Below are 18559 nucleotides of genomic sequence, written 5' to 3'. Positions count from 1 at the left end.
ACTCACCAATAGGTAGGTTAATACATGGTTTACATTGACACATGGCGACATGATCATATGGTGTGACACTATATCATGTGGTGTGACATTCCAAATTGTGAAAATAACATACCTTTATTAATGATAAAATGTGAAAATGTTCATGGAATACATAGAAAATAGTATGAGCAAGAGTCACAATTATTTTTATAATTTTATAGCAAGGTTTGTCACAATAAATTGAAAATACGTTGAAAGACTGACGACATAGGTCTCACATTGAGCAATGATTTAGAAAATAATACACAAATGTAATTAATTTTCACAAAACTATAATGGATCACAGTTTAGTTATGATAAAGGACTTTGATAAAGTGAGTAACTTAAGAAAGGTATAATCCGTTTTCATTTTATTTACAATTATTTTCATGTCACACCATATGACGATTTTAGGCACTAATACAACAAATTGTCACATAAATTCTGATTCCAATTGAAAATCTAAAAATAACATATGTTTCTATAAAGATGAGAGTTAGTAGAAGAAAAGTCAATCATTTTTATGCCTGTTATTTGAAGTTTTTGAAAAAACACTTTTTTCTGGTGTATATGTCACTGACCCATACATACAATTTGGTCTGGTACCATAACACAATACATGACCTGGATGCCATTCCCAATTATGCACCTTAGATAACTGACTGAGCTCCAGTCCCCCAAATATTGTTCATGTGCAGCTGAAAATAGTTTTTTTCCAGAGCTTTTGGGATTTTACAAGCTTGACATTGTTCCAGAGAGGTGTTTCAGTTGGCCCCTGCTTGATGATTATTGGTAGTTGAATATTTGCATTTGCATGTTTAATGTACTTCTAATTCTTGTAATATGCATAATGGCCCTTTGCTATCCATCTGAAGTCACTTAGAGGCAAGGGAGCAAATGGCTCGCCGATCTCTGCCGTTTCGCTGCATAATTTTCCCATTCCTGCTGATGGCCTTGGTTGGCATCCATTGTAATAGGCCATCTGATTAGTGATTAAAATGTTTACCGGTACACTGGGAAATAGATCCAGGCAAAAGGCCACCTCTGAAGCCTGAGCATGCAGCTGGCTGCACATAGACAAACGACTCAATGGCTGATGTCTTTTTAACCATGTACTTAGTTGGCAAAATGGTGAACGCTGGGAAGGCAGCAAGAGAGAGATTTACTGATGCATTAAATCATACAAGCCAATAAGATCATAGCTTCTTTAATTGCTGTTCGTCACAGATAGGCGATTTTACAATTGCACAACAATGTCAGAATTTAGTTGTCGATGCTGATTCCTTTTGTCAAAATCAAGGCAGCATTAGTTTATTCCAAGTTCATTACATATTATTCTTGTTGCTTTGGGGAACAACTAGATGACTTATTCTGCAGGTTTTTATTTCTTTCACTTGATTCAGTACGTGTACATGAACACAAGAAACCAGGTTATTCTAAGAAATCACAATATACAGGATATAACACCAAGTCTTTACATGCACTGAGAGTGCTGGCTCTGTAGAAATAGCACTGCATATTTTATGCAGAAGTCAAAAGCTAACTAAGGCACTGACTTGTAGTAGCTACTTTCTATCAATTTTGGATTTAATCAGAATTCTATTTTAATTATTTTGAATACAAGTTCACATTGCCACATGAAATGATCTCTCCTATCCTGTTGCCCTGCTGCCATAGCATTCATTTCTTTGTCATAAACATGCATACATGTTAAAAGTTGATTAAACACTGTTGCATGTATAAAAAGCAGAAGCAAACAGCTTTCACCAAGAGAAGGGGAATCAGATTTCTCTGATGCCCTCTATACCCATTACAGAAAAAGTTTTCTCCTTACTCCTTATACATGACATTTGAAGGAACAGTTCGACATTTTGGGAAAAGTGGTTATTAGATGAGAACATTCATACCACTCTGTTCAGAAAAAAAAATCTATCTCTAAATGTCACTACTGTACATATTGTATCTTTGTTCAAATCATACAAAAAAGAAGTATAGAATGACATGTAGTGTTGTGTTCTACATCTGACCGAGGCATAGTTTGAGCATGTAACTCCCTGTTGTTTTATTTGCATTTCTGTTAGTGCATGGATTAAACAAAAGAGATTTGTCAATTAGCAAAATTGAAAAAAATGCTTGTAGGCAGATTAATTTAGACTACGATCACAGCCTGCTTCCAGTCTTTATGCTAAGCTATGCTAATCACATCCTGTAGCTTCATATTTAGCGTGTACACATGAAATGGATTAGATCTCCTCATCTCTTGCTCTCAGCAAGCCAATGCGAACGAGGTGAATTAATTGGCTTAATAGCTAACCTTGTTACTTAAGTTAAGTAACAACTCGGGGCTAAATTATCATGACAATCTCAAATCATACTACAGTTACAATTAATGAATACTTCTTGATGATCAGCTAATTCTCTGAATGTCCAGTCCCAGCTCTATAAAGCTGATTTGGTCTTTTCCAGGAAGCGCCGGATTCGGAAAGGTGAGAGGTCATAGGAGGGCATTTCTCCCAGGCTGAGTTCACACAGAAGCTTGCCAATAATTGGTCCAAACTTGAAGCCATGACCTAGAGAACAGAAGGCATTGCAGTGAGCAGAGTACGTACGAAGGTCATCAAACCATGTCACATGAATCAATGTCCTAATGTGAGCAAATTCATGCCCTGCACCTTTTAGTTAGCCTGCATCTCTGAGCCTTTGCCTGAGTCAGGCGATGGGTTTGAGCCCCACATGAGTGAATACATAAAAGAAGAGCAAAGCTGCTGCGATGCCTGTCACTGAGCATCTATTCACTGTAGTGAACTGGGACAAAATACTAAATTAAGGGATGTTTGTCCTTTCTCTGCGTAATGGCTTTACGTGCTCAGGCCCCGGAGTGAGATGAGAGAGCATCTTTTTTTAAAATGCAGTATCCTTGTTGCTTAGGTCTGAGAGGCAAATTGTAAATGTCAACAGGGCTTGAGGAATGCAACACATTGCCATCTGACAAAGGTCTTGGAGCTCCTGTGGATTCTGCCTGGCTTTGAAGTCATAAAAGCTTGGCTCTGAGAGTTTGGCCACGTGAATTTTCATCCCGCCAGAGAAGGAGAGTGGAAAACCTCAATAGATGGCCAAGCCCACAGGGTGACTTTGTAGCCATGGCAACCCCCCAGTACTTGCTTTAAAAGCACTTGTGTTGGGGCTTTGATGACAAATGCACGTAGTGAAGGAGGGGGAAGAGGGCAACACGTTTTTTTTCTGTAGTAGGGAGAAGCCCTGTGAACTTCTCTATTATGGCTCTGAGCTTCTATAGTTCTGCTGCAGAGGGGCGAACAGTACAGATAATAATTATCACTGACAAAATAAACAGAATAATCAAAAACTAAAGTTGTTCACCAGAGACATTGTGATCTGAGTATAATGCCACATTGAAGATGTGGGAGAGTTACCTTAATTACCAGTTCCAGACCATTAAATGGCGTTCATTGCATCATCCAGGTCAAAATTAAGACTGAAAAACCAACCATAACCAACCACTTACAACATCACAGCCAGTTTGCACTATCCATCTGAGGTTATATAACATATTTACTCATATTATATTATATCATATTATTCAATAGACATAGTGATATATTTACCAGTTAGGTTCCAATTTAAATATTTAGAATTATATGTTGGTGAAATTGTAGATGATAAATTGAGCTGATAATATGAAGCCGTATTACTTTCATTGACTTGACAGTCCAATACAGCAGGAGGTGCTATGCACTTTTTAGAGCTGGTTTGTGATCCACCGATCAACACTGAAGAAGGGGGATAAGAACAAATACAGGACGCTGTTGTCACGCTCATGACAAACTGCTGCACCTGGGTGCCATCAGGTGTGCATAAACTAAGGTTATGGACATTTAAAATCCAAAAGTGTAAAATGATTGGTTAACTTAATGATATTGGCCATGAGAGCCTTGTAATTATCTGTTATTGGTATTGGCTGGAAAAAAAATTCCATAACATGCATCCTTAGAAATATTTGATCCCCATGAAATTTAATATTGACATTCATGGTCCTCAGAGGATGATTCACATTAGCTTTGATGATCCACTGAGTTCTTATTTATTGCTACAGTGAGATTGACATTTTTTGGCTCAGAGTGAAATGTCTTGACTACAATTAGATTAAATCAGGTATAGATATTCATGTTTCCTTCAGGACGAATTGAACCAACTTTGGTAATTAGATGACAACATCACTATCAAGTTAACATTTCAGTTAACGAAATTCAGTCATTATCGACTCACCCTCATGCCGATGAGAAGTCCGGTGTAGTTTCTTATTCCTCAAAGTGCAGCTGGAGACCCGCGGGGGTACCGTCCTGCAGTAATAATCCATATAACGGGCGTCAATGGTACCCGAGAGGAAAAGGTCCATAAAACTACACAAAAACTTTATAATATTCCTCCATACTGCTCGTCCGCTGCAATCCAAGTGTCCTGAAGTGGCGACATCCAGAGTTTACTCGAAACGACGTCATTTAGTTCATTTTTCTATCCTAAACAGTCACTATGCTATATCTGCCTGGAGGCACGTGAGTCTCCCTCACAGCCGCTCACACTATGGAAGCCGTAGTCCGAAGCCGAAGTCCTTGGACATTTTTCTTTTTTCTTTCAAAGTTTCAAATCACTAGTGCAGGCAGATGCCTCTTGTGTTTGTGTGTCACTCGGTCGCTCACAGCAGGATGTAAATACCGGTGTGTAGCTATCGCAAGTTCTCGTTGATCTTGTCTGGCGCGGCTTCCGTAGTGCGAGCGGCTGTGAGGGAGACTCACGTGCCTCCAGGCAAATATAGTATAGTGACTGTTTAGGCTAGAAAAATGTACTAAATGACGTCGTTTCGAGTAAACTCTGGATGTCGCCACTTCAGGACACTTGGATTGCAGTGGACGAGCAGTATGGAGGAATATTACAAAGTTTTTGTGTAGTTTTATGGACCTTTTCGTCTCGGGTACCATTGACACCCGTTATATGGATTTTTACTGCAGGACGGTACCCCCGCGGGTCTCCAGCTGCACTTTGAGGAATAAAAAACTACACCGGATTTCTCATCAGCATGAGGGTGAGTCAATAATGACTGAATTTCGTTCTAGAGTGAACTATTCCTTTAAGAAACTAATGGCATCACCAGCAACCTCAGCTGCACTTTGTGTTTGGTGCTAATTAACAAATGTTTGCATGCTAACACACTAAATGAAGACGGTGAACACGTCATTGTGAGCATGTTTGCATGCATTTAGCTCGAAGCACTGTGCCGGACTTCAGCCTCACAGAGGGGCTACCATGGCTCTGAACTAGTCTTGTTAACCTCTAACACAACCAACTCTGCTATCAGACAGAACCGTCTTAAATTCTATGATAATATGAATGCTTGCAGGTCATCCAATGAAAAAGAGCGGGTGTGCCATTTCACACATTATGTTATTAAGTTTGTTCATCAACTAACAAAACTGAAAATAATGTACAAGGCTGACAAATCATCTCTACTAAACCATTTATAGGTTATGATTAAATGACTTCTTTTAAAGTAAGTTATCTTGAAAACGTCTAGTAAATAGCCATGACATTCACAGAGGATGATCCCTGGCCTGTCCACTAGGAAAAGAGTGCCATTAAATTCTCTGAATATGACTGTGCTCCATGGGAGATGAGACCTTTCCTTTCTAGAATGTCAAAAATACAGAACATTCATTCTCTGACTCTGACCACTCTGACCCATCTTTCACACCATATGCACTAGGAGTATAATTCAACAGCAAAATATCCTGGCAGGAAATTGAGGCAGTGCATACAGCAGCGATGTACTGAGCTGCTATGCCCTCTATTGAACAAAGTAACTTTAATTTGCACATTGTTGCACTTGTGCATTTGGTGTGAAAGCCGAGTCACACATTTTTAGCTTCACTCCTGGTGAGGCTCTTATTGCAAATTCATTAGTATATAATTCATTTGTCCAACATTTAAGCTTTTAGTCCATTTATCCCAGCAAGCTCCTCTGAAAGCAGAGCACTGTGTGCAGGATATTAATTACAGATATAATTAGGTAAAGGACATGACTGCATGATGAGATGGAAAAGTGCCAAGAGACAGTAAAGGTAACTGTAGGAGAAGAGAGGTGGAGCCGAGCAGCCTTCTGGGTGCCTCCGCCATGTTAATTAGAGAAGAACATGAGTGTAGACCCAAAGCACAGAAGCTTTCACCTTTCACAATGGACAAGACCATCTCATTAAAAGTTAAGGATCTATGTCCCAAGAATACGTGGGTGGTTTGGTTTGTCCAGGTAGACTGTGTGGATATTCTGCAGCTCTGAACACTGTGAGAACATGAGGATATCCTCTTATATACTGGTTTATCAGTATTGGTATTTTTTCAGTTACATTTGTGGCTTTACCTTGATTTGACTTTCATCGGCACTGAACGCTTGCTAGTATCTGTTGAAGGTGGTGGATATTTGAAAAATAGGAAAAGAATTGCTAAGGCATGGCTGATAGCCATATATGACCTATATGTGGCTGCTTCCAGCCCTGTGGTCACCAGTGGCCTCCTGAAAAAGGAAAATCACTGATGTGAAACCTGATGTTGCATAAATAGATCACTGTACTGTAAACAAATATTGTGAATTAGCAAGACAATTTGGGACAGCTCAGTTTCCATCGGTATAACATGGAGCAACATGGAAGGAGTATTGAGTTTGTATTAAAAGCTAACAGCATCAACGGCAGATCAAAATGGGAGCGAATCAGGAAAGAGCATCCTACTAAAATGTGAAAAAATATACTAACAAAACAGGGAAACTTTATTTAAAATAGACTTGAAGTAAAGGGGCCTTTATTTTAAAAGGTTCTCTCTGCGACTACTCTCTACCTACGCACCTCTGGAGCTTTTTATGTCTGGGACACAGACATAGACACACATACACACACACAACTCGTGACACACTCTCTTCTGTGCTGCTTGGCTCCAAGCTCTTCCTGGGTGAGGATGGAACAAGTGATGCTGATTCATCTGGCTGCTGCTGCTTTTTTTTTTTCTTGCTGGCGCTCATCAGCACACATCTGGTGTACAAGGTGCCAGGAATACTACTTTCTGCTCTTTGTCTTGTCGGACTGTTGACATTTTCATCTTGACATCAACATTTTCTACTTGACTCCATTGACTTCAAAACACAGACACTGTTTTGTTTTGTTTTCTAAGAGTACCTCCATGGAATTTTGCCTTTTAATAAATTATGTGAAGGTAAGACTGATTCACAGCACGTTTCAATAATTCTGAGGTGGATCTAAACAAAAAATATGACAAAATTATTCTTGGATGAGCCCAACATTTTGGTCCAGACTGAAATATATCAAAGGTTATTGAATGGAGTGGGCACTTTCATCATGGTCACTGGTGTCACATTCTGATACAACATGGATTATGCAATACTGTCACTTCCGTCATATGTGTTATAGTTTATTAAAAATAATTTGCTTTACTGTGGCTGCAATAACATGCAGCTAGAGGGTTAAACATATACTCACAGAACTAAAGTTACATCCGGTAACTACCATTTCCCTCACTTAACACAGACTTTTGGCAACACAAACACATAGAAAGTAAACAAAGCATCCCCAGTTTCTGCGTTGTTGTCTGCAAAAACCAACACAAACATCCAATGAAGTGAAGACCCAGCAGATTAACTTTTTTTTATGGAAACATCCCCACAACAACTGGAAAACATGTGTGCTTTAACCATTGTACTTCAGGCTGCTGCCTCAACAGGGCCAGCACTGTTAAAAGCAGGATGCCTTCAAGTGGGTCCAGGGAGGCATTCCGAAGGGCCGCCATTCCGAACGTTCAATTTCATGTTTCGGAATGCCGGCCCTTAATTATTTTTGAAAAAAGGTTGCCATTCCGAACCTGAAACCCTAACCTTAACCATAACCCGGTCAGAATGGCAGACCGTCGGAATGGCGGTCCTTCGGAAGGGGTGTCTTGGGGAACACCAGAGGAGAGGGGGAGATGGTTGGGATGTGAAGGTTTTCAACTGGATGAACTGAGTGCGGCCGGAAAGATAAGATTTAAACCAGTCCAGGGGTGTGTCAGAGATACCAATAGATGCTAATCTGTCAAGGAGGGTGGTGTGGGAGATGGTGTTGAAGGCCGCACTCAGATCGAGGAGGATGAGGATGGATAATAGTCCGGAGTCAGCTGCCATCAGAAGGTCTTTAGTGATTTTGAGGAGGGCTGTTTCTGTGACGTGATGACAAGCTCTGTGGTACACCAACTATTGGACAACTAAATATTCTTTGGGTTTTCTTCTGCTGAGATGCTAATCCTAGCCTCTATATAACTTTGAGAATGATTCACATTACATTTATTAATTAACCTACATTATTAGAAGGCTACTCCTCCCAAAACACATGTGGGCCTATACCTCATATTTATTCCTATTTGAAGCCAATAAACACATCTGTTTTTTTCTTAAGGTATGTTTCCTTACACCGCCAATACAGTGAAAAGTGGTAAAATCTGAAACCTTGGGTGCTGGCATTCATGTGAATGCCACTTGACACACACCACCCATCCAAACACTGTTGTGGACCAAGTACACCCCCTTATCACAACAACACTACCCGATGGCAGTGGCCCCCCAGCAGGACAATGTGCCCTGACACACCGCAAACACTGCTCAGGAACAGCTCGAAGAACACAGTAAAGGGCCCAAGGTGTTGACCGGGCCTCCAAATTCCCCAGATCCCAATCTGATCGAGCATCTGTAAGATGTGCTAGAGCAGGTCTGATCCATGGAGGCCCCAGCCCCCAACATACAGGACCCAGAGGATCCACTATAAAACGCCCTGGTGCCAGACATCACAGGACACCCTCAGAGGTCTTAAGTCCATGTCTTGATGGGTCAGAGCTGTTTTGGCTGCACAAGGAGAACCTTCACAATATTAGGCAGGTGGTCATAATGTTATGCCTGATCGGTGTATAATGACATGATGTAACAAATATTTAAGAATAACAGACTAATCAAAAATGAGAATAAGAACCACTGATTATCATCAGTTCTGTGTTGTAGTGGGGTGCCTAGGCTCTCAGTCATTTCAAATTGATGCAAAAGTTTTGTTTTCTCTTCTAAATTGAAGCTAAGGGTCTATAGAACAATTTTGGTCCGAGGGCCAAGAAACCAGATTGAAAGAAAATAGTTTTTTGGCCCATTTTCTAAAATGGCCAAAATCGGAATTATGAATTTTTTTAAAAAGGTCTTAATTTTCTTACATTTGCTATGTAATATTATTTTTTATTGCTATTGCAAGTCAGTACTATGTGGGGAATCAACTGTTGCTCAAATATGGAAGTTTTGAAAATTATGGTATGGCAAAAATCTAAGGTGGCTACCAATTTTCATACCTTTTTTAAATTAATTATAGTAATAGCTATAGTAACTTTGGAGAATGTCCTGAGTATTGTGAATAAGGGAAGGTTGTATTGAGATGTAATGATCAACGCTACCACTAGTTGGCACCAGTTGCTTACTCAAGTGTATGTAACTAGGAAGTGCAGTTGCAAGTAAACTTCGATGTTGAACTACACGGTGTGAGTACGTCTCGTCAATACATGGTACCAGGAGAAATATCTCAACTGGAAAATGAACTTTATACGTCAACCAGAGGAGTTGAAGTTGACAGGAAACGTCAACGAAAACTGGAAAGTATTCAAACAGAGTTTTGAACTATATGTGCTTGCCATCGGACTGGAAGGCGACGACCAGCGGAAGATAGCACTGTTGCTAACAGTAGCAGGCCGCAGCGCACTGGACGTGTACAACACGTTTGTCTTCACAGACGACCAAAAAGATAAGTTCGATGTGGTCATGGCAAAGTTCGAGGAGTACTGCACGCCGAGAAAGAATGAGACATATGAGAGATATGTTTTCAGAAACCGTGTTCAGAAAGAGTCCGAGCCGATAGAAAAGTATGTCACAGACCTACGGCTGAAAAGTCAGTCATGCAACTTCGGCACGTTATGTGATTCACTGATACGTGACCAGATAGTTATCGGTGTACTGGACAATAAAGTGAGAATGCACTTATTGAAAGAGACTGATCTCACGCTTGAAAAAGCTATTAAAATATGCCAAGCTTCAGATAGCGCAAAGGCTCAGATAAAGACATTCAGCAACGAGGGTGAAGCTGCGGAAGTGGACGCGGTCCAGCGCGGGAGACCGAGGACGTCGGCAAGGAAAAGAGAGCCGAGGCAACAGCCGCAGCAGGAGAGGGGAAACTGCGAGAGGTGCGGGCTGAGACACGCGCCGAAACAGTGCCCAGCGTTCGGGAAGGACTGCAGGAAATGCGGTGGAAGAAATCACTTCGCCAAATGCTGTTTCACCAAGAAGAAAGTGCAGCTCGTGGAAAAGCAGAGCGACACCGAGGACGACGAGGAGATGCCGTTCTTTGTGGGTGCAATAGAGGAGGCACCGACGGCTTCAAAGGATGAGTGGATAGCTCACCTGGATGTGAATGGCACCGACATCCCACTGAAACTGGACACGGGGGCGCAGGTGAACATACTGCCAATAACAGACTATAAAAGACTGAAAAACAAGCCCAAGGTGAGAGACAAAAAGATAAATCTAAGGACATATGATGACACTCCTATACCCACTAAAGGGGTGTGTAGAGTTAGTCTGACTAGAAATGATCAGAAAGTGAATGCTCTATTTGTGCTTGTTGAGGGGAATAGACAAGCTATTCTAGGTTTAAAAACCTGTGAGCAGCTAGGGCTAATAAAGAGAATAAATGTCATTGATGCTGACAAAATGACAGAAAACAAACAAACTAAGAAAACAGTGACTACTGCAACAAGAGCCACACATGCTGACTGGGTGAAAGAATACGCAGATGTGTTTAAAGGTATAGGATGTCTGCCAGGCAAACACAAAATCAGGTTGAAAGATAATGCAGAACCAGTCATACACCCAGCACGAAAAGTGCCTGTCGCACTTAAGAAGAGACTCAGGGAAAAGCTAGACTCTTTGATAACTGAAGGGGTCATCAGGAAAATTGAAGAGCCCACCGAATGGGTTAACTCCCTAGTCATTGTTGAGAAACCTAATGGAGATCTGAGATTGTGCATAGATCCCAAAGATTTAAATAAGGCAATCCAGCGTGAACACTACAGGCTTCCAACTAAATCAGACATAACTAGTGCAATGAGTGGAGCATGCTACTTCTCTAAACTAGACGCTTCATCGGGGTTTTACCAGATTGTGCTTGATGAGGAAAGTTCTAGGTTGTGCACATTTAACACTCCCTTTGGTCGACATTGCTTCTTGAGACTTCCATTTGGAATAAGCTCCGCCCCTGAGGTATTTCATAGGACAGTACAGCAGCTCTTTGATGGAATAGAAGGGGTGGGTGTTTTTATTGATGATGTCGTAGTCTGGGGCAAAACAAAAGAGGAGCATGATGCAAGGCTGCGCATAGTTCTCACTAAGGCGCAAAAGTCAGGACTAAAACTAAACAAAAGCAAATGCCAATTCGGGGTTAGAGAAATAACCTACCTGGGAGAGAAACTTTCAGAGGCAGGGGTCCAACCGGATCCAGAGAAGGTCAGGGCGATTGCGGAAATGCCTGTACCACAGGACAAAAATGACCTACAGAGAGCTTTAGGCTTAGTAAACTACTTGGGAAAATTTGTCCCGAACCTTTCAGCTAACACTAAAGCACTAAGAAGCTTGCTAGAGAATAAAACAATGTGGCAGTGGATGCCAGAGCATGCAAAAGAATGGGAGTGGCTAAAGAATAGTCTGATCAGAGAGCCCGTCTTAACATTCTATGATCAGGACAAACCGTTAAAGGTGTCAACTGATGCATCCAAAGCCGGCCTAGGAGCTGTGCTTCTTCAAAAGCATGACACAGAATGGTATCCTGTCGCGTACGCATCTCGCACTATGACCAGTGCAGAAAGAAATTACGCACAAATTGAGAAAGAGACATTAGGGGCTGTTTATGGCTGTGAAAAGTTTCATGAATATGTTTATGGAAGAACAGTAACACTGGAAACTGACCATAAGCCGCTAATAGCAATCTCACAGAAGCCACTGGGTGATGCACCACCACGCATTCAACGCCTAATGCTAAGACTTCAGAAATATGACGTGGACTTTGAGTTTAAGCCAGGAAAACACCTAGTGGTGGCAGATACGTTGAGCAGGGCCAGCCTGCAGGATTTAAGGAGCACAACTGAAGAAATCGTGCAAATCCACATAGACTGTGTCAGAGCACACATGCCAGTGTCAGACTTAAAATGGTCAGAGATAGCCAAACAAACACAAAAGGATGAAACATTGAAACAAGTCATGGAACAGATAAACCTACCAGGCCAGGTTAAACTGTCTAAGCCATACCAACACTTTAAAGGAGAACTGTCAGTGTTGGATGGTGTTCTTCTAAAAGGCACCAGGATTGTTATTCCTAACTCATTAAGACAGCAAATGGTCAGATTAGTGCACGAAGGACATCTAGGAATAGAAAAATGCAAGAGACGTGCACGAGAAGTATTGTACTGGCCGTACATGAACAGAGATATTGAGACCTACATCCAGCGCTGTGACACTTGCCAGCGCCACAGATATCAGCAGGCCAAGGAACCGATGAGGCCACATGACAAGCCAAGGGAACCGTGGAGAAAGGTTGGGATGGATCTTTTTCATCTTAAAGGCAAGGACTACCTGTTAGTCATAGATTATCATTCAAACTACCCAGAATTCACGTGTTTGAGTGATACGACTGCTGAGAGAGTTGTGACGCACACAAAAGCGATCTTCGCACGACATGGGATCCCTGTGACTGTGATAAGTGACAATGGACCACAATTCTCGAGCCAATGTTTTAAAAACTTTGCAGAAAAGTACGGTTTTGAACATGTGACTTCGAGTCCTCACTACCCGCAATCCAATGGATTAGCGGAGAAGGGAGTACAAATAGTGAAACGTATTCTGAAAAAAGCTGCAGAAAATGCAGAGGATCCATACCTTGCTATCCTGAACTACAGAGCATCACCACTGGAGAATGGACTTTCGCCAGCAGAAATGCTCATGAGTAGAAAGCTCAGGACCAGGCTTCCAGCAGCCACATACAGGAAGGAAAAGTATGTGACAACACGTCCAAACATGAGACAGATAGGACTGTACGACAGAGCAACCAAGGCTCTGGGCCCACTCTCACAGGAGGACATTGTGAGGGTGAGATGTGATGGACAGTGGGGACCACTAGCTAAGGTGGTCAAGGAGACAACACCTAGATCATATGAAGTCATCACGGAGTATGGGACACCACTGAGGCGGAACAGAAGGCATCTGCTCAAAGTGCCTCAGAAAGAACTCATGGACAATGACACAAATGACATGCCAGTCATCTCAGACCAATCCTGTTCTGAGACAGACAAAGACACACCAACTGATGTCACACAGGATCAAAGACCAAAGAGACTGATTGTGAAACCAAAGAGACTGATTGAAGAGATATAAAAAAAAAAAAAATGAAAATGATGTGAGCAAAAGAAAATACACATGTTAAGTGTTAAGTTCTGAACAGTTAAAGTGTCAAAGAGGAAACTGTTAAAATAAAGTGGTAAATGATAGTAAAATGTGAATTTGAATTTAAAGGAATTTATTTCAAAATAATTCAGTTAAGATGTGAAAGCACGTTAACAAGAATTGATTCATACTGAAAAAATGATTTAAGTTTAAGTGGTACAAGAATACTTTACTTGAAAAAAAAGGAGATGTATTGAGATGTAATGATCAACGCTACCACTAGTTGGCACCAGTTGCTTACTCAAGTGTATGTAACTAGGAAGTGCAGTTGCAAGTAAACTTCGATGTTGAACTACACGGTGTGAGTACGTCTCGTCAATACAAAGGTGTTTATTATTTATTCCAATTCACATACAGTAATTTGGTATAGGCCTAATGTATGTCAAGAATATTTTACAATCTTACATTTCATGCCCTTTAGTTATTTATCTTCTATTCCTCATTTCCTTATTTTCTCTCTTCTACTGCTTAAATAGATTAAATTCATTCGTCTGTGTGCCTCATTTGAAAAGTCCATTCAGTCCATGTAGGAAGAGTGAATAAATGTCTGAAGAATACAGTAATTCCATCGTGCATTTTTATTGATGCCCCTCAGTGATCACAATTCGCTGAACCACTTGGCTCTTTACTGGATAAGTTCTCATGGTACTGTTATTTTGAAGTGACTGCATAAGTTGCAATGAACATAAAAAGTAAGTATTCCTTCTTTTACTGTTACTGCTGAACCAAATGGCAGCTATGCATTCTGTGCCAAAAAAATACAGAGGAAAACTTGTTTGCCCTCTCGCTAATCCAATTGTCATTCATAAAGAGGGAGCATACACAGAAATGATCAGCCTTGCACGTCAGTTCAGAGCAATTGGTGCTGCTCCCCACCCAGATGTAGAACTTCCAGATGAAGAATCCATGCATCAGAATTGTGCTGCTTGGCACAAAACCTGTCGTAAGCTTTACCAGCCAACAACACTTGACAATGCAAAAAAACGTTATTCTGAAGGATTGTTTCCTGCCACAAGAAGATCCTGCCGGACTGGTGCACCTGTTAATCGTAATATATGTATCTTTTGTGGTGATGAAACAAATGCAGCAGACCATTCTTTCCAGAAGGTAGAACTATCCCATCAGATACATGACAAGGCAGTTGCACTGGGGGAAGATCATATTGTGGCACTCTTTTCAGAGGGAGATCTTGTCGCTATTGAGGCCGAGTATCATAGCAATTGCTACACAGGGTTCTTCCGCCGTTACAATGGGATTTGTAAACGAGATACAGCTGGTGAAGACTTTGAAGTCACAGCAGAAAATGAGTTGCTCCAATTCATACAGGAAGAAATTGCTGGAGGTCGCAACATCTTTGCATTACAAGATCTGACTGATACGATGACAGAGAGATTGGAACAACATGGAATCCAGAAGACCGTGAACCGGACACACCTAAAGAAAACAGTCCTCAAACACTTTCCGGATTTGACAGAAGAGAAAGGTACCCGTGACCGAGTTTTCATCTTTTGTTCAAAGACTGCTAGGAAGATCATATCAGTTGCATCTCAAACACCAGAAGAGGAAGCACATACATTACTTTTGGCAGCATCCATTCTCAGAAAAGCTGTTTTGAATCACGACACTCCATTCAGGTTTGATGGTTCATTTCCCAAAGACTGCGAAGAATCATCTGTTCCACAACGTATGAAGTATTTCTTCCATCATCTCCTTGCAGGACCCAAATCATGACCCGAACAAGAGAATTCTCTGGAGATACAGATGGCCATGCTAAATATGACTTCTCTTTCCTCAAACTTGAATTGTGAGCCTCCACTTGCAGTGTTCCTGGCCCTCGAACTGCATTCGCAAACAAGAAGCAAGAAGTTGGTTGAACTCTTACACAAATATAATCTGAGCGTGTCATATAAGAAGGTCCTCAGCATTGAAGCTAGCTTTGCAAAGGCTATTGGAGATCGAACAAGGAACAACGCAGATATAGTTTGTCCTACAAATTTGCGTCAGTGCATATTCACAGTTGCAGCCCTGGATAACCCGGATCATAATCCCACATCACGTACTGCTACCTCATCCTTCCATGGAACTGGGATTTCACTTTTTCAGTTTCCTACAGCACAGAAGCCTGGATTGGACCAAGAATGTTTATGCATTATCCAGCTCTCGGTGCAAGTACATGAAAGAAAAGCTGAAGTGTACACGTCTGTGTGTAAGTGTGTGAAATAGCTGGAAAAGAGTAATTTCCAGGACTCTGTGTGTTACTGTAAAGATTATTAAAAAGAAACACCTGTTTTACATCACCAGGCCTATGATTTTCTGTCTATTTTTGAAGTGATACTGGACAAAATATGGGTTATATCGGTCATATGATAAAGATATCAGTTGCTACTCCTGATCCTGAATCAATACATACTTATTATGTTCAGATCAGATAATCTGATCAAGAGTTATAACAGCTACCATATTTTCTTAAGGTTGGTGGTGGGTTGGGAGCCATCAACGCCCCCTAGAGGGCAATTTTTTGACCGGCCTGTCTGGCCCTCAGACCAAAATTGTTCTATAGATCCTAACAAACAACTTAGAAGTGTAAACGAAACTTTTGCATCAATTTGAAATGAAAATGACAAATTGCCCATACACGGAACCCCACTATTGGTGACAAATCCCCGGTCTTCAAGGAAAAGGAAATTGATACAGTTTATTCATTGGAATTAATCATTTTAAAATCACATGACACAAACCCTAGGGTAGCACTTTATGGCAACACTAAATGGTAAAGTTATGGTACAATACTTTAGTTAATAGTTATTTTGCTGTTAAAAAAAACAATGAAATGCTTTATAAACCTTTTATTTAAAGTTTAGAAGCATTAGTTACAACGTTATAATGGCCATCCAATAATGTTTATAGATGAACTACACAGTATTTATTAACCATTTACAAAGTATTATAAACATCATTTGCAACTTTAGAATACAATTGCTTAATAAATGGATGATAACATATTTTATTGTTTGTTAACAGTGAAATAGCTATTAACTTAAGTTTAATTAACTATAAATTTCCCATTTATTAATGATGGTTTTTATAAAGTGGGTGGGACCTCAGGTGATACAAATGGTCCTTCAATCAGAGCCTCAACCCTTGGTTTTCATGATTAAACAAGCTGTGGCAGGGACATTAGAAGTACATCAGTTCAGTGTCTGAAATGCTGTGGGAAGTTACCACGTGGTTACTCAGTTACCCGAGTAACCACGCTGGGGTTATGGCTTTATTGATGGCTAGTCGGTCTTTCGTTCGGTTGGTCCACCAGTTTTGCCTGAATCTATAATGGTGAACATTTGCTCTGATGCATAAGGATATTAGCATTGTCATTATGAGTATGCTATCAATTAGTGCAAAGCACCACTATGCAGTAGTGTACAGTAGTAGTACAGTATAGCCTCACCAAGCTTTCTAGCATGGCTGTAGACAAAAAATCAAGCCCGACCCTACCCTAGCCCGTGCACGTTGTGTCCGAGCCCGGCCCGACACATTAACTGTAATTATGAGCCCGAGCCCAGTTTAAACCCGACAATTTTTTAATACGTGGTATAACTGTAAGAGTTATTCAATGTTGCGCAACTAGGTGGCGCCTCCTTTTGTTTAGTGGGTAATGTAACCTGTACGATGAAGAAGAGCAGGTGTACTTTCGCTCCCCATGAGAAAGGACACCACCGACAGAGTGAAGACTCCCCATTTTATTTTGTCTTTATTTTGTAAAGTGTTGGTGCAAGAACCTCGGCCTGTGTTCGTTTGCATGTATGCCTGTAACATCTAGTGCCATAGAGACCTGGCATGGTATGGTCTGTATTATGAATAAAAGTGCCGTGCGGAAACCCCCACATGTTGCCTGCCGTCTCTTGAGTAACTGGAGCTACCCGCACTAACGTGGACCATCACCATCCCCTTCACCAGCCCGCGTTACAGTGGGCTGTTATAACTGATGTTCTCAACTACAATTCTGAGTTGTTTGAACTCCAGAAATCTGTTTAGAATTATCTTAATCTTGCATTGTTAGTTTATTCAGAATGGAATGGATCGCAAATGAATAAAGTAATGATTAAAAAAAAAAAAAATTAAAAAAAAAAACACAAATGCTTGATCAAGGGCCCGGCCCGGCCCGGCCCGGCCCAGCCCAGCCCGGCCCGAGGATAGTAGCAGGAAATATCGAGTCAAGTTTGGGTTCGGGCTCGGGCTCGGGAAGAGAATCTAAATTCTAGTAGACATGTCGACATGTCTGGTTGATGTAAGTGTACAGCTCTGATGCAGCCTCTATATAATTGTTTTAAACTGATTCTCAGAGCTGGAAGGCTGCTGGTTCCAGTGGTTACCAGGCTTCAGCTTCTACTAATAGTTAGAGAAGTAAAGAAACCTTAATTCCGAAGCTGACGAATATAATTTTGTAATATCTGTATAATTCTGTTATCTGGGAAACAAAATGGGATAGTTGTCCTAACACACACATAGCTTGTCATAGGTTTTCTCTGATTTGGTTCTGTTGTATTTGGTTGTATTGTGTTGTACCTGAGAATCCGGCTCCAATCACAATGTTGCTGTAGGTGGGGTGGCAATCCAGCACGAAATGACGGTCAGGTGTTAGCTGCAAAAAAAAAAAGTAGGAGGCTGTAGGAGAAACTGACTCTGACCAAGCTGTCAGGTTTAAAACCTTGATTACAACCTGTTAGTTTGAAATACATACTTTTCACCATATCTGATCTGATTATGATCTATAATCAAATGGCCCAAAGCACTTGTAAAAACAGGGCAGCTTGTCCACATTTAGTCAAGAATGCCGCTTCCTTTCTTTCTGCGGGCTCTTAATTCAACTACATGGAGACATGAATAGTGAAATGATCTATTGCAGATTCTCCTGGTAACCAT

The 18559-nt window shown here is 41.0% G+C and overlaps 1 protein-coding gene across 2 annotated transcripts in view; it reads right to left on the bottom strand.

Moving 5' to 3' along the window:
• Positions 1 to 1209: 1209 nt before the first annotated feature.
• The window catches only part of pipox (pipecolic acid oxidase), a 73581-nt gene continuing 56231 nt past the window's right edge, over positions 1210 to 18559 (bottom strand). For both annotated transcript variants that reach the window (XM_073462309.1, XM_073462317.1), the window contains exons 7-8: positions 18203 to 18278; positions 1210 to 2588 (exon numbers count right to left, since the gene is read on the bottom strand). In XM_073462309.1, the coding sequence (XP_073318410.1) occupies positions 2458 to 2588; positions 18203 to 18278 (207 nt within the window). In that variant the 3' untranslated portion in view covers positions 1210 to 2457. The remainder of the gene's footprint in view (positions 2589 to 18202; positions 18279 to 18559) is intronic.

The sequence above is a fragment of the Pagrus major genome, chromosome 2 (genome assembly GCF_040436345.1).
Source record: "Pagrus major chromosome 2, Pma_NU_1.0".
Lineage (NCBI taxonomy): Eukaryota > Metazoa > Chordata > Actinopteri > Spariformes > Sparidae > Pagrus > Pagrus major.
This window is presented reverse-complemented; position numbering and strand designations above follow the sequence as displayed.